This window comes from Chaetodon auriga, chromosome 18 (genome assembly GCF_051107435.1).
Source record: "Chaetodon auriga isolate fChaAug3 chromosome 18, fChaAug3.hap1, whole genome shotgun sequence".
Taxonomy (NCBI): Eukaryota; Metazoa; Chordata; class Actinopteri; order Chaetodontiformes; family Chaetodontidae; genus Chaetodon; species Chaetodon auriga.
This window is the reverse complement of record NC_135091.1, coordinates 6,546,932-6,560,775: the sequence shown is the minus strand read 5'-3', so window position 1 is coordinate 6,560,775 and position 13,844 is coordinate 6,546,932. Positions and strand designations below refer to the sequence as shown.

At 44.5% G+C, this 13,844-nt stretch overlaps 1 protein-coding gene across 1 annotated transcript; it reads right to left on the bottom strand.

Moving 5' to 3' along the window:
• Positions 1 to 5,906: 5,906 nt before the first annotated feature.
• cpsf2 (cleavage and polyadenylation specific factor 2) lies at positions 5,907 to 13,801 on the bottom strand. The gene is made up of 15 exons (XM_076756565.1): positions 13,656 to 13,801; positions 13,044 to 13,210; positions 12,792 to 12,951; positions 12,579 to 12,684; positions 12,362 to 12,491; positions 12,124 to 12,239; positions 11,677 to 11,864; positions 11,246 to 11,536; positions 10,962 to 11,062; positions 10,437 to 10,640; positions 10,182 to 10,334; positions 9,687 to 9,909; positions 9,178 to 9,495; positions 8,468 to 8,602; positions 5,907 to 6,964 (listed from the first exon to the last, which is right to left on the bottom strand). The coding sequence occupies exons 2-15, from the start codon at positions 13,190 to 13,192 to the stop codon at positions 6,872 to 6,874; spliced, it is 2,367 nt and encodes a 788-aa protein (XP_076612680.1). The 5' UTR covers positions 13,193 to 13,210; positions 13,656 to 13,801; the 3' UTR covers positions 5,907 to 6,871.
• Positions 13,802 to 13,844: the final 43 nt, after the last annotated feature.

Genomic DNA, 13,844 nt, shown 5'->3' with positions numbered 1-13,844 from the left:
GAGGAAAGAAGCTGCTCTGCAGTCTGGTGGTACGGCAGTGGATACTTCTGTATCGCTTGCCAGAAGACAGCAGGATGCAGAGGCTGTGGCTGGGGTGGGTATTGTCCTTTAGCATCTGTGTGGCTCTTCACAGGCACCTCACTGACATTACTGATGCTCTGTAGATGGGTACCGATGCAGTCATGGGTGTACAGTGGGAACAGCAGGGGGCTGAGCACACAGTCCTGGGGGGCACCAATGTTAAGCACTACAATGGAGGAGATGTGAGCTTAAATCTGAACTGTCCAGTTTGCAGATTGTGCTACTCACGTCCAGAGTGCTAGGGGTCGGGCTTTGTAGCTTCCAGGAATGTTCATGTAAATGTGGTCCAGGGTATTTCTTCCCCTGGTGGTGATGTGCACATGCTCGTGGAATTTAGGTAAAACAGCTCTGAAGTCTGTTTGATTAAAATCAACAGCTACAATACAAATACCATCTGGTTGTTTTCTCATGTGACAGCTGATGACCTCATACAGCTCCTGACGTCTGGAGGAGTGTAAACAGCGGCAGCAAACACTGATTTCTCTGGGCAGACAATATGGTCGACAGCTGAACTGAAAGTCAGTTTTCAGTCTTTCAGGTTCTTGAAGAGTTATCATTGAGATTCTACAGCATTTGAACTTTCGTTCAGAGCCTAGCATGAGTGGCAAAGCCATCTCACCTCAAAGGCCCACTTACTTAATTTTTCTTAAGGTTTCATGAAGAGACTTCAGGGTGAAACAAAAAGGTGAATTACCAACCAGGCAAAGAGGGCAACTGCCCTGAGGCCCCAGAAACTCAGGGCTTCTGAAGGATCTAGGATCACCATGTTGTGTTTGTGGTGGTTTGCTGATGGCAAATTTGTTTGGTGATACTGTATGCAACACTAAAAGCACATAATAAACTTCAGTCACAGCGGTTTAAAGGTGACATCTGCATATTACATAATCCAGAGGTCAGTCTTGTAGACGGGGTACTAAATGAAAATCTACTTTTAAATCCCGTATTAATTCAGATGATCTCACATGATGTATATTCATTATACATGTCTGAGTGGGAATAATAGGGGTCAGCAGCTAATTGCCCCGGGGCACCCTCCATGGAACCCTGGGTGGAACCTACAGAGGAGGGAAAGATCACAGCAGCTGTCTCAGCTCTCCATGTGCTGATGCAGACTGTGACATGTGGTTCCAAAGAAAGCGAACAGATGGCCCTTTAAATTGTCACTGCCATCAAGTTTTAAGTCGCCATTTTTGTGACTTAAATCCGGCTAAAGTCTCAAGTCCACCGCTCTGGAATCAAGCTCATCGTTTGGCAGGAGATGGCTCGAATTTGCCTCAACAGAGAATGTAACAGAAAGCATTAGGGTACTTAAAAGAATATTTTGACACTATCTGCATTTGTCTGATGCAGCAAAACCTCATTTGTGTTGCGCTACAAGTTAAAGCAAGCAGACTGATTTGGCCATCCGAGGCCACCACTCAAAGTGCTGGCATCTAAACTGAACTGCACGAAGAGAAACAGTTGTAGTGCTGAGTCACTTCTCTGGATTCACACTCCTCGGCCTGGCCTCTACTCGTTTTCACATCAACATTGTTCACTGCGGATGATTCAGCCTTATTACACGGCCCTGTGTCATGCCAGAGAGGCATCCTGAGTTTAGGAGAGACGTCTGCAGGGGTAAACACAGAGAGAGCTAATCCTCATCGTGTTTTCTGAGCTTGAATTAATCATCGGCAGGGCCTCCTCACAGCTCTCAAGGCGGTGTCAGCCATGTCACATCAGATAGGGCCGGTTACCTCTGATGTGCTGAGCAGAAAGAGCAGGCCAGCCAGGTTGCATTCTGCTGACTGGCTGGAACCACATGTCAGCCAGAATGCAGTTTGCTAAGAGGCTGATACTGCCCTCATCCAAGAGCGTGTTTCCTGATCCTATTCCCTGCATTGCCTCAAGTTACAGACAACCAACTGGTCAGGTTTGTTTTGCTCTGGGAGGAGAAGAATGTGCTGTTTGTACACAAGCCAAGCAAAACAATCTCATGTGATCTGTCCTAAATATCCAGTCACATACACATGATCGCTAAGTCATCCTCATGTCTGTGCCAGAGAGCCAGCTAGGATCAGTCACAGCCACGAATGCGTCCAACAAAACCCATTGTTTCATCAGAAAGGAAAAATGGCAGCTGCAGTATTGTGGACTGCGGATAATCTGGCAGCGAGTGCCTTCGTGGATTTGCGCTCGTGAGCATTCCCGCTTTGTGGACGGGTGTGAAGAGCAGGTTGCATAAGAGGATCACCTCCGTAATGTTGTAATTCAGGATTCCTGCTCAACACTGCCTTTTAATGTGTATCTTGAAGAGCGGGTGGGCAAAAGTGGTTGCTTTACTGAAGGACCATTACCACAGAAAGATGCTGGCACACAGGGATTACCCACAGGGACAGGAATTAGGGAAGAGATGGAGGAAAAGCAAGCAAGGGCCTAGAGGGGAATTAAGATGTGAGGGAGGAAATGAAAAGGCTAAAAACAGGAAGGGGAACGGACAGTTTCAGCTTACTTTCCCGAGTATAAAAAAAAAAGACTTTTAGATTCTAAATATAGTACACAAACAGATTTCTATCTGTATTGTCAGGGGTCAGTATCATTCTCATGTGTGCTAACTATCACGGCGGTAGTTAGCGTAGCATAAAAAGTGGAAGAGGGGAAAACAGCTAGCCTAGCTCTGTTCAAAGCGCCTCTAAAGCTCAGTTATTAACTGGACCATTTGTGTTCATTTGATTCAAACAGCCAATACACCAACTGCGCAGACGTTAGCTTTAAGCTAGCTAGCAGCAGAAATTGTCTGAGTGTGGGAGAATGGTTGTGTTTAGCTTAGATAGCTTGACTACGACTGATCTCAGAGCTCACCAGAAACTCCAGCTCGTCCTGTTTCTTCCCTCCAGTCGCTCTCCTTTCTCCTCTCGTCCGATGTGTCGTCACGTCTTCCATTGACTTTGAACGCTCCTCCAAAGTCCACCTGTCTTCTGTGTTAACTCACAGCAATATATTTTTAACTTCGGACAGAGCGAGGTTAGCTGGCCCTGATTCCAGTCTTCATGCTAAGCTAAGCTAAGCTAATCAACTGACGGCTCTAGTTAGTTGCATTCATGTGATTTCGCCAGAATGTGAAAAACAGAAAAACCTTGTTTTATACATTATATACATTTTTAACAAATGTCAGGATACTTATTTCCACTGCTAGCATTGTCCAATAAATAGCCTAAATTTGCTATTTTTGCTGTTATTAGGAGTGGTTCACTCACAAGTAAACCTGAAGCAACTGTATAAAGCTCACTCTATATGTTGAATTTATGCAATCAGTGTTAATGTTCACAGATTTTATTTCAATGTAAGTGAAGGCACGAATGATATGACATCAGTGAAAGACAGAAATTTTAATTTAATTTTTTATTATTTTTCTGTTAATTTGAGGGTTAAAATATTGAAAAGTCTTATAATTTAATTATTTTCAATGGTTAATGTTTTAGAAAAAAATGGAGGCATGTTGTAACAGATTTTTAAATACCTAGAAACTGTCATTATGTCAAAGGACTGCTTTGTATTCATTAACAACCTGTGCTTCAGCTTGTACAACAACAGTAATAAAGCTCCAGAAATTTCAACATGATGTCCATTTGGGCTGAGTGACAAGGCCAAGTTCCATTTTTAGAGCCGGGTATCATGGGATTTTTGTGCCTTATGTTATGTTTGAATATTGTGAGGTTTCATAGAAATCCGTCCCCTTTTCACATTATTACATTGATGTCATTGGCATTAAGTGGTCTGCTTAGTGAGTAGACCGGGAATTCAAAAGGGATTAAGCTCATTCATCCTCCAATCCACACAGATGAATGGCTACACACAACCAAGATGCTCCTGTTTGAGCACAGCTTCCTGCCAGTGAGTACAGCGTGAAAGGCAGAGGGGTGGTCACCCTGGAGCCAGGTTCAGGATTAATGATTTGATTTGTGGTCCGACAGATTGGCGGGGCACCTGTTGAGCTGAGAGCAGATCTCTCGCTGGCCTCCAGGGGGCAGAGTGGCCTCAGTGCCCCAGGGCGACTCTGCCCTGTGCTCTGGGCTTAGCTGCTCGTTACATTAAAACAGGGGCTTCTGTGACAGAGTCAGCATTATGAAAGCTAAGAGGATTAGCTGATGGACATTTCTGGCGTTCTCGGTCAATTATCAAAATGAAATGCAGTGACTGGGCAGGGTTGGCATGCTCTGTGGCACAGAAGAGCTCCTCTCTCTCCTCCTCATCTCCACTCCAGCTCTCTATCTCTCACTCAGCTTCTGTCTGTCACAGGTTACTGAGGGGGGGGTGGGGGGGAAGAAATAAATAAAGGCCTCATTGATGTGTTTCTGGACATGAAAGATTGTGTGTGTGTCTGTGTGTGTGTGTGTGAGCTACGGATTAAAAAAGAGCATTTAAAATTTAATGTTTCTAAAGTGCAAAACTGTATGTTATGCAACTGTATAAAAACAGGCCTGCACGTCAGCCAGCCATCCGTGCTCAAGTCTAACTCCTCCAACCATGTGCATGATCACCCCCCCCCCCCCCCCCCCCCACACACACACACACACACACACACACTCTGTCTAATGCTGCCTTCACTGTCCTACTTGTGTGTGTGTGCACATGTATTACTCTCAATGTGGGGATATAAATCTGTTTGCAGGGACTCTGTTTTGTCCCCATAAGGACAGTGAGTATATCATTTAATTTTAGGGTAAATGAAGTGTAAGTGTATGTAATGTCCCCAAAACTGATGGAAAGATGACTGTGTATGTCTATGTGTGTGTGTGTGTGTGTGTGAACCCCCTGTGCTTGCTTAACAGGCTATCAGTGTAGGAGGAGTCTCCACCACTATGATGATGTGCTGTCGAGAGTTGGAGATGATGAAGAGGAATTGTGGGGAGGCAGGGAGGTGTGTGTGTGTGTGTGTGCCTGTGTGGAGTGCCAGGGAGGGGGCGGGGGGCGGTTGTTTGTGTATATCCATAAAAGTGGCATTCCGCAGCTGCCTGTGTTAAGGATCTACCCTGGGGATTCACACAACGCTGCAAACGTAATCAACCGAGTCAATGTGCCACCACGGCTGCAGCGGACACATCTCTCCGGCTATGACACCCCGCCTCCCCTCCGTCCTCAACGCCAGCAACATCCCCTCTTATCACCCAACTTTCTAATACACCGGTTAGACCTCGCTGGAGCACAGCAGAGGTGAGGCTGTATATCCATGTGTGCCTGAAAAAGATAAGAAAACAAACTGCTGAACCGTTTCATTATTTTTTAGCCTGTCACAAACAGCCACAGAGGTAAACAGTTTTTTTTTTCTGCTGCGGGAGACAGTTGCCTAAAATATAAAGTGAAGAACGGTAATTCTAGCTCACTACATAGCAGGCTGAATTATATTCAATCCCAGTTATCACTTCAGGGACAATGTCACCGCACCACTGTATTCCAGATGGTCCTGCTGCATGGGCAGATTTGATACGGCTACTCAGAGGCCAGGTGGATACGGCTGAAAAATGTCTCCATTACTGCAGTAACTAGCTGACCTAGTGAGCAGTAAATCTTGCGTGGTGATAAACAAACAGCACGTGCAAAAACAATAACAACATCACATTGAAAATGGACGGGTACTGTTGGTAGAGATACAGTGCCTTCGTTTGAGGAATAGTAACCTTTTAAAATACACCAAACTCGAATGCATTTAAGGGGACTTTCACCATTTTTACACATGAAGATCAGTTTACTTGAGAAAATTACTCCGCTGATGTCATCAGGGTTATCTCCCTTTGGGCTCATGACACCAAATCGTTCACTGAATGTATGCTGCATTTTTTTTTTTTCTATAACTTGGCCTCTAGTAGGAGCTAAACCTCTGCACACTTTGACCTTTGCTGCTCTGATTTGGAATATTTTTATGTCTCTTACAAGGTTACTAACTTTATAAAAATGCTGTCTTTGCACAAGCAGCCATACATAAGTTTACATGAATTAAATGTGGTTTCAAATGATATATTTATATACAATCAAAGAATACTTCAAAAAGACTAAGGTTTCACTATAGAGTGCTACAAATATGTCCTCTATCACCATATTTGAATGCGCAATCTAGTCCAATTAAGTGAAATTTATCCATGAAATACCAAAAAATTCCAACAATGGAACAAAAAAGTAGGTCCATGACGTGTGCACGACTTTACAGATGGATGGGATAATTACAGTTGTCCATCTCGATTTACTACTCACTACAGAAGAAACTGCTGTGTTTATTATACAGGGAGTATTGAATGAGTGAACTTGGACGGAGTTTAAGAATTGGGCCAAGAGTCGATGCCAAATTTTGATACTCAATGCTTCGGTCCCAGCTCTAACAATGGACACCTGAGACAAACCTTCAACAGTGATGCGTATTTGAAAAAAAACTGGTTTTAATGACAGAATCGGAGGGGAAACGCATCCTTTAGTCCATCCAGTGCATTAGATGCTACTGTACAGTAGGAGTTGTAGGAATAGGAGTCTGTCCACACAGAGAGGTCAGTCGAGGGGAAAGCATCTGCCTCTCGCTTTGTGGAGGTAAACTAACAGTACAAAAAAAAAAAAGGTTATCTGGAAAAGAACTATAAAAGGGAAAATGTACAACAAGGTTTGCAGTGAAACAGCTGGAGCCGCCCCTGAGGCAGAGGTAGCCCGAGTGTGGTACACTCTGCTCCTCTGGGTAAAGTCCTCGTAAAGGATTGTCTCTGTATTGCCGTGGTCTGCTCGTCTGCAGCACGTCCTCCTCCTCCTCCTCCTGCTCCTGCTGCTGCTGCTATACCACGGCGTACTGCTGATACAGCAGCTCCCGGATCTTGTAGTAGTCGTCACACAGGCAGCCTTCCAGGCCAATGCGTCCGGCCTCCGTCTGGACAAAGAGCACAAACATGCGCAGGTCATGAAGGTCCACGCACGGAATTCATAAACACTTTGTTCAACACGCTTTCACTTTTAAACACCAATGCACAAGCTCTGTGCAGCCGACCTCCAAAAATAAACGTGTTTCCACTTCGTTCACACAGACGTTCACAGACTTGGGATTTAAATGTCTAATGAAGCAATCCACTTCCAGTTCTCCCATTTAAATAGCGTGCACACACACACACGCGCACACACTCCTTTAACAGTCTCTGTTCTCTTTGATTTTACTTTCTGGGTTGCGTCTATTTTAAGTTCTTGTCAATTATGCATTTTGTTGTTGGTATCTTGGCTCGCTCCTACTTTTCCTTTTACTTTAGTTCTTAAGTTCTGCCTGTGATTTTTTTTCTTGTGTGTGTTTCTTCTGAGGTGGGATGTTTTCATATGCCGCTGGGGTTTTTCATCCTACTTAGACAGGCTGTATTTGTTTCTCTTTGCGCTTAATGTTCCAGTTTGTGTTAAGCACTAGTATTTTATAGCACGTAAATAAATAAAGCTTCACCCCTGAACCATCAAGAACCTCACTTGTTTTTTGTCATTCTCAGCTACATACAGAAATAAAACTATCAAACTGATAGTGACATTCTGAACAATTAGATTTCATCTCCAAGGCTAAATTGAGTGTTTTAATTGTTATATTATCTAACTGTGCTCATAAATACAACACTCTTAATCCTGCCAGTCAAACCACATCACCCACACTGTATTCCATTGTAAACAACACCACTTAACTGCAAAGCTAACAATCATATTTTGGTTCACTGCCAACACCAGCTAACACACATCGAAAGACATCCACATACATCTACAGCCTCCTGCCTCTGCTTCTCTAGACTCCACTCGTATTTCTTACGTCTGAAACAACTTGCCCGCTGCTCTGAACAGCGCTGATGGCTCGGGATGCACAATCCATCATCAAACAAAGGGAGAGGCTGAATGTGTCACACTGCTTCACGACAGCATTAGTGTGTCTTATGGGGACAGTTTTCAGCTGCGCATCGCTGCTTCCGATGACTCAAACGACAGAATCGGAGGCAATAAATACTCCAATGGAAATGTATTCATTCTGTGTCTATTTGCTGCAGCGATAAATTATTATTTGCAAGTTGTTTCAAAGGGTACAGCAGAAGTTTCCGGAAGGTGCAGACAGGAGAGGTGACAGAATGTACTTCTTGTGAGGAGCCAAATGCATTCGTACAGATCCTTTGATTCTACATTCTTTCAATTTCATTAAAACACTAGTTATACATCAACTGTGCAACTCCTTTGCACATCGCCTTAAATATAATTAATCATTATGGAATCAAACCAGAAGCTCGACAGTTTGACTGCGTGGTTTTGGTTCAATGTGTCTTCTGCGCTGGCTGCTTTCCCTGTCGAGGGCTAGCGGTGACTAGTACTGCAGGGAGCTGAAGGACAGCTCGCTCCCTGAGCCAGTGGGAAGAACGCTTACCCTGCGGACGGCCACCATGTTGTTGCATACCAGCACTCCTCCCACAAACTCGGCCTGGATGCCCTCTCTCAGCAGGACCTGCTTGAAGTCAGACAGGCGGGGCTCGTTGATGAACACCGACTGATGCCCCGGAATCTGGAGGGAGGAATGAAGCGAGCGACTGTTAGACGCAGGGATGTCTGAACTGCTTACACGGCCTCGTGGACACATACTGGGAGAAAAAACTTCTCCATTCACAAGAAAAAGTTGTTTATTGTTGCATCATTTGCATGTCTGAGCTTCACTCTGCAGAAAGATGTGTGTTTGACACTAAAAGGCTGTTTTCACACTCATCTGCTGACCTTAAGGTGTGTTCTTATGAGCATTTTTCTGGGACATCAAAACTAGTTTGGAAGCCAGTCACGGTCTAATGTGCAACTTAGGCAAGCGTGATGGAGGAACTTGAATCCATTAGCGTGTGCACACTGAGAACGTGCTTCTCAGTGAAATCAGAGGCCTCTTGTGACCAGCACTTAAACTCTTGAAATGAAAATCTTTGCATATTCATAGATCCTGGATTTTTCAATTAGGGAGAATGAGGTAAATACATTTTTCAGAGGAAGAAAAAAAACATATCAGACTTATTATTATTCTAAACAGGGTGGAGATAATCTGTTATCTTAATGATGTATCACTGCAACAGCTTGGCTGTGAAGTGATGTCCACCTAACCTCGTGTGGAGGCAGTGGCTCCAGCGTGGGAATGACATCGCTCTCTTCTGACAGCTCCTTCTCGTCCTCCCCGAACAGATTCTTCATGGCACGCTGTGTTGCCACCGCCGTGGCGTTGTGGTCCATGCCAAGATCGGGGGCGACGTCCATGGCCAGCTCCTGGCCGTCCTCAGCCTCCTCTTTCACGCCCTCCTCCAGCATCACGCCGGTGTCCACCTTCACCACGCGCATGTCCAGCACGCCGTCAATCCAGGCCAGCTCCGTGTCTTTGGCCTTGCAGAACTGCAGGGAGCTCACCAAGGAGTCTTTCAACCGCACCTTTAAAGAGGAGACACGATGAAGACACTGGCCTGTCGTGGGAGGCTGCATTTATAATCACTGCTAAAGAAATCAACCTTGTCACAGTTAACTTCTCAGCGCAATTACAAAGTGGTAGTAAAAATGCAAAAAGAAAAAAAAAAAAAAAAGATAAAATGACAACAACCAAGCAGGCTTTAACTGAAGCTGACCTGGTAGATGTGCGTTTCACTGGTGGCGTCTACGGTCTCCTGCAGTTTGGGTGTGTAGACTTTGATGTCCTTGCTGAAAGCCTTGCAGAACTCGGCCAGGTCGAGGCTGGCTTCTGGCGGCCCGTGAACGATCACCAGCTGCCTGGGCTTCATCTGAGTAATAATTTTCTTGATGGAGTCGCCATCGGAGCGACCTTCATAATCGATGTAGGTCACCCTCGCTCTGTAGAGGGAGGCAGGCGGGATAAAGCTTTTCAACACTGCTGATTTGTCAAACATTGTTTAATAGCAGCACAGACGAGATTTCTTGATAGGACTTTATGCAGGAGAGATGTGCTGAGCAGACACTCAAACGGTTACACTCATTCACACCCGGAGGCCATCCAATGCACCACAGCGCAGTACCGCTGGCCTCTGATCAGTTCTAGTGGCAATTTATGAAGGAACTTAAACCTACGCTGCTCTTGTCACAGACAGATTTGAAGGATCACTGACCTGATCTCAAGATTTTCGACACTGCAGATGCATTTGGTGGGAACGACAGAGAGATCTTGGTCCATGGGCTCATCGCCGTTGGTCAACCCAGATTCCAATTTGCTTTTCTCCTCCTCTGTGGCTTGCAGTTCAGGAACCAGAAACTCTTCTAGCCTGTGAAAGAACAACAATAGCTTATTGGTAATGGCAGCAAACACAGACCAGTGTGGTTTCTCTGTATCCATCTGATGTTCACATGCATCAGTATTGTTGCACCTGATGATTTCGCCGTACTCGTCCCATTTGATTCTCTCTTCGTGTGTGGGGAACATTGGGTAAGACTTTTTGGCTTGTTTGAAGAAACTGCCTTTGCGGCTGCCCTCGGCCTTCATCATCAGGTCGTGGTGTTTCGTTTTCACTGTGGCTGGCTGGTCCAGATCATCGTCCATGTCGCTCTCGTCACTGGAGTCAACATCCACCCTGCAAGTGCATGAAATAAGCATTGAATGTGTACAGAATTTTTCAGAGCACAGGCAACAGATTCTTGTTCAGCTGCAGAGCAGAAATTATGTCTTAAAGTATCATGACTCATTTGCAGATTTCTATTTAAATAGCCTGTTTCAGATTTGCAATCTAGACCACCATTTGCATTTCTGGTGGCTTTTTATGTAATTGTCTGTTTTTAGCTGTAAACAGACAAATCATATGAATCAAGTGTTTTGTAACACCAACAGGCATAAAGCACCATCAGAAACAGACAGCTAACCCCGTCGACCCGAGTCTATTTCTACTGGCACTTACTCTTTTGCTTGTTCGAGCTTCTTAGCTGCTTCTTTCTTTATTTTATCCTTTTCGAGGTATTCTTCCAGCTCCTTGCCTTCGAGCTTCACTCTTTTCCTCACCTGTCATAATGAGAAGAGTGAAAGATGGATTATGGTGCAAAAGATAGAATGACACATTTTGTTGTTTCGTCAGCTGGGTCTGAATGTGAGAGACAGTAACTCCCCATGGGGCCAATGCTGCATGAAGAGATAAATCGAAACCCTCCGTCATGGGAAAATGGGCATCGTGACTGCTGGGCTCACCTCCAGATCCAGCATCCTCTCTCCTGGGTTGTCGATGAGGTAGCGGGCCAGGGTTCCGGGTGTGGTGCGGTAGGTCAGAATGACAGAGTTTTTGGCGTCTTGGCACCACTGGATGAAGAGTTCTCTGGAAAAGCCAGATTCAAGGTCTGGCTGGCTGCAAAGGACCACCTTGGGGCTGGGCACCCGGGCCAGGTCAGCCAGACTGTGGCAGAGGGTCAAGTGGCGAAACTGGAAGGGGTTGTTTCTCTTGTCTTCAAAACACCTCATGAGCTTATCGCTCATCCACTCCACCTACACAAAGACAACAGATTAACAATTATGACCGATGAACAAAACAAAATGTATGTGGTAAATGAAGGTACTATCATTGTAAATGAACACATAAGGAATAGTACAAAGTCTCCTAAAGTGTGAAAATATGTGATTGATACCTGGGACTTTGAGAACTCCACCACATTATAGCTGACATTGTTAAGCAGAGCGAGTGGGTAAACTCCCAGCCCAGCATCCTTTGTCCTCCAAATCTGGTCCAGGAGCTGAGCCAGCTCCAAAACACGCCCAGCTGTATCCACAGCAATCAGGACATTACCGTCACCACGAAGGGTCTCCATGACATTGGCTGTGGGTAAAAAGAATATTATTGAAAATAAACAGTGATTGCAATATATCTTAAGTTATTATTAATGCTAATACAAATCTGATTACAAGAAAATTGGGACATAAATAAGACAGAATTTGATAATTGATCATTTGATAAGCCTTTTTGATTATACTCAATTAAATACGGTACAAAACGATATATTTAATGTTTTACATCAGTAACCTGATCTATATGTGTGTGTGTGTGTGTGTGTGTGTGTGTGTGTGTGTATACTTACTGAGGAGCATCTCATCTCTTTGCTTGCGACGTGGTTGTACATATGTTGCATTGAAGGAGTCTGTGATAAGTAAAGAGGGGCGACTGATGCTCTCCAACGTGCAGCCGTTGAGGTGGCTGGAACAGAGTAATAGAGTAAAAAAAGGGTATGACACCAACAGCCAAACTGAAAACTAGAAAAACAACCTCAAGAAAAAAACAAAACAAAAGTCCATTTCATACGAATGCTTTGTGCTCACATCTCTCTCTTGTGGTTGAAATCCACAGCATAAACGACCTCCTCCTCCCCATCCTTCACAATTTTCCAGATGGTGCCTCCTATCATGTGACCAGCTGGAAGAGGGGTGATGGAAAGACCGTGCCCTTTCCCTGTCAGGTAAAAAGAAAGATAAGAAACACTTGTGATACACAAACAGGGGGTGGCTCCTGACCTATAAGGGTCTGTAACTAACTGACCTTTCAGGTTGACAATCTGAGAGTATTTCAGCTGTTGGATTTTATCAAAAGCACAGTCCACATCATCAAGGGTGAATAGTGTGAAGTCTTCACTGTTGTTTCGGGACTAAGTGGAAACAGGGAAATGATAAAGAAAGCAACTGTAATCATGTAATCAAGCTCTATTAGTAAATAAATTAACATGTGTGACGCTTTCCCACATCCCCCTCTTACCTGATACAGATCATACATGAACATCTGACCCATCTTGTATACAGGAATTGTAGCATAGATAGTACAGTTTAGACCCAGTTTGCCCACAGCGTATGGCAGGGCTCCCAGGTGTATAGGGTCAGGGTGGGAGAGGAGCACAGCATCGACCTGATGAACGTATCTGGAGGGGGAAAAAATGGACATGACACACTTGTTTTAATTCACAGAGCAGACAGAAAACTGATGCAATCAGAACATGGATACCATAATTACCGTTTCATAGCATCAATGATGTCCATTGAGAAGTTCTCATCCCAACCACAGTCCAGGAGGAAGCGGAATTCATCCACCTGCAGCAGGTAACAGAGGGCCGACTCCTCCTGAACCCCTGACACGGCTGTCAGCTTGATAATGGACGTCATTTTTCTTCAGTTGTAACTCTGAAAGTAGTTAAGATGAACATTAGGTCACGCTGACCATAACGGAACCATCCTCATTAACAGCAGTGTCACCTAGCTAACGGTACGTTCAGCTGTGTGGTCGCTTACGACTTTTCTACGACTAGAAATGAAGCCAAACTCATTCAATTCAATCAACAAAGAAAAAAACAACACATCTCGATTGCAAACTGAAACTCTACGATATAATACAGCATGACTTCGGCCTGTGGAATACTTAGCTAGCTTATTGTCAGTACGGGCCGTACGTTAATTAAACAGTTTAACAGTAAACAGTTTGTTGCTAGCCAAAGCTAACGTTAACGTTAGTTCGCACTAGCATGAACGTTAACAAATTACCCGGCAAAGTCTGCCCAGTTAGCATGCTAGCTACATTTTAGCTTGTGGGTGTAAGTGACTTGGATCGACATAAGAGCGTGCAACATACCATCAAATGGGAGATAATATAAATATTCACCCGTTGGGATAGAAACACAACAAGTGGATATTCTACAATTCCAACATTAAGACATTTTGGCTAGCGTTTATGAATACACTACATCTCGCAAACACGTTAGCCGCATCGTCATATGTGAAAGGGCAAAGGAGCGTACCAAGTTCGGCGGTGTTAACACAA

Coding starts and splice junctions, on each gene's coding strand:
- cpsf2 (XM_076756565.1), bottom strand. CDS start 13,192: ATGACGTCCATTATCAAGCTGACAGCCGTGTCAGGGGTTCAGGAGGAG. Junction 12,240..12,361: donor TTCAACCACAAGAGAGAGAT/GTGAGCACAAAG, acceptor ACTCTGTTCCAG/CCACCTCAACGGCTGCACGT. Junction 11,063..11,245: donor AGAGGATGCTGGATCTGGAG/GTGAGCCCAGCA, acceptor TCATTATGACAG/GTGAGGAAAAGAGTGAAGCT.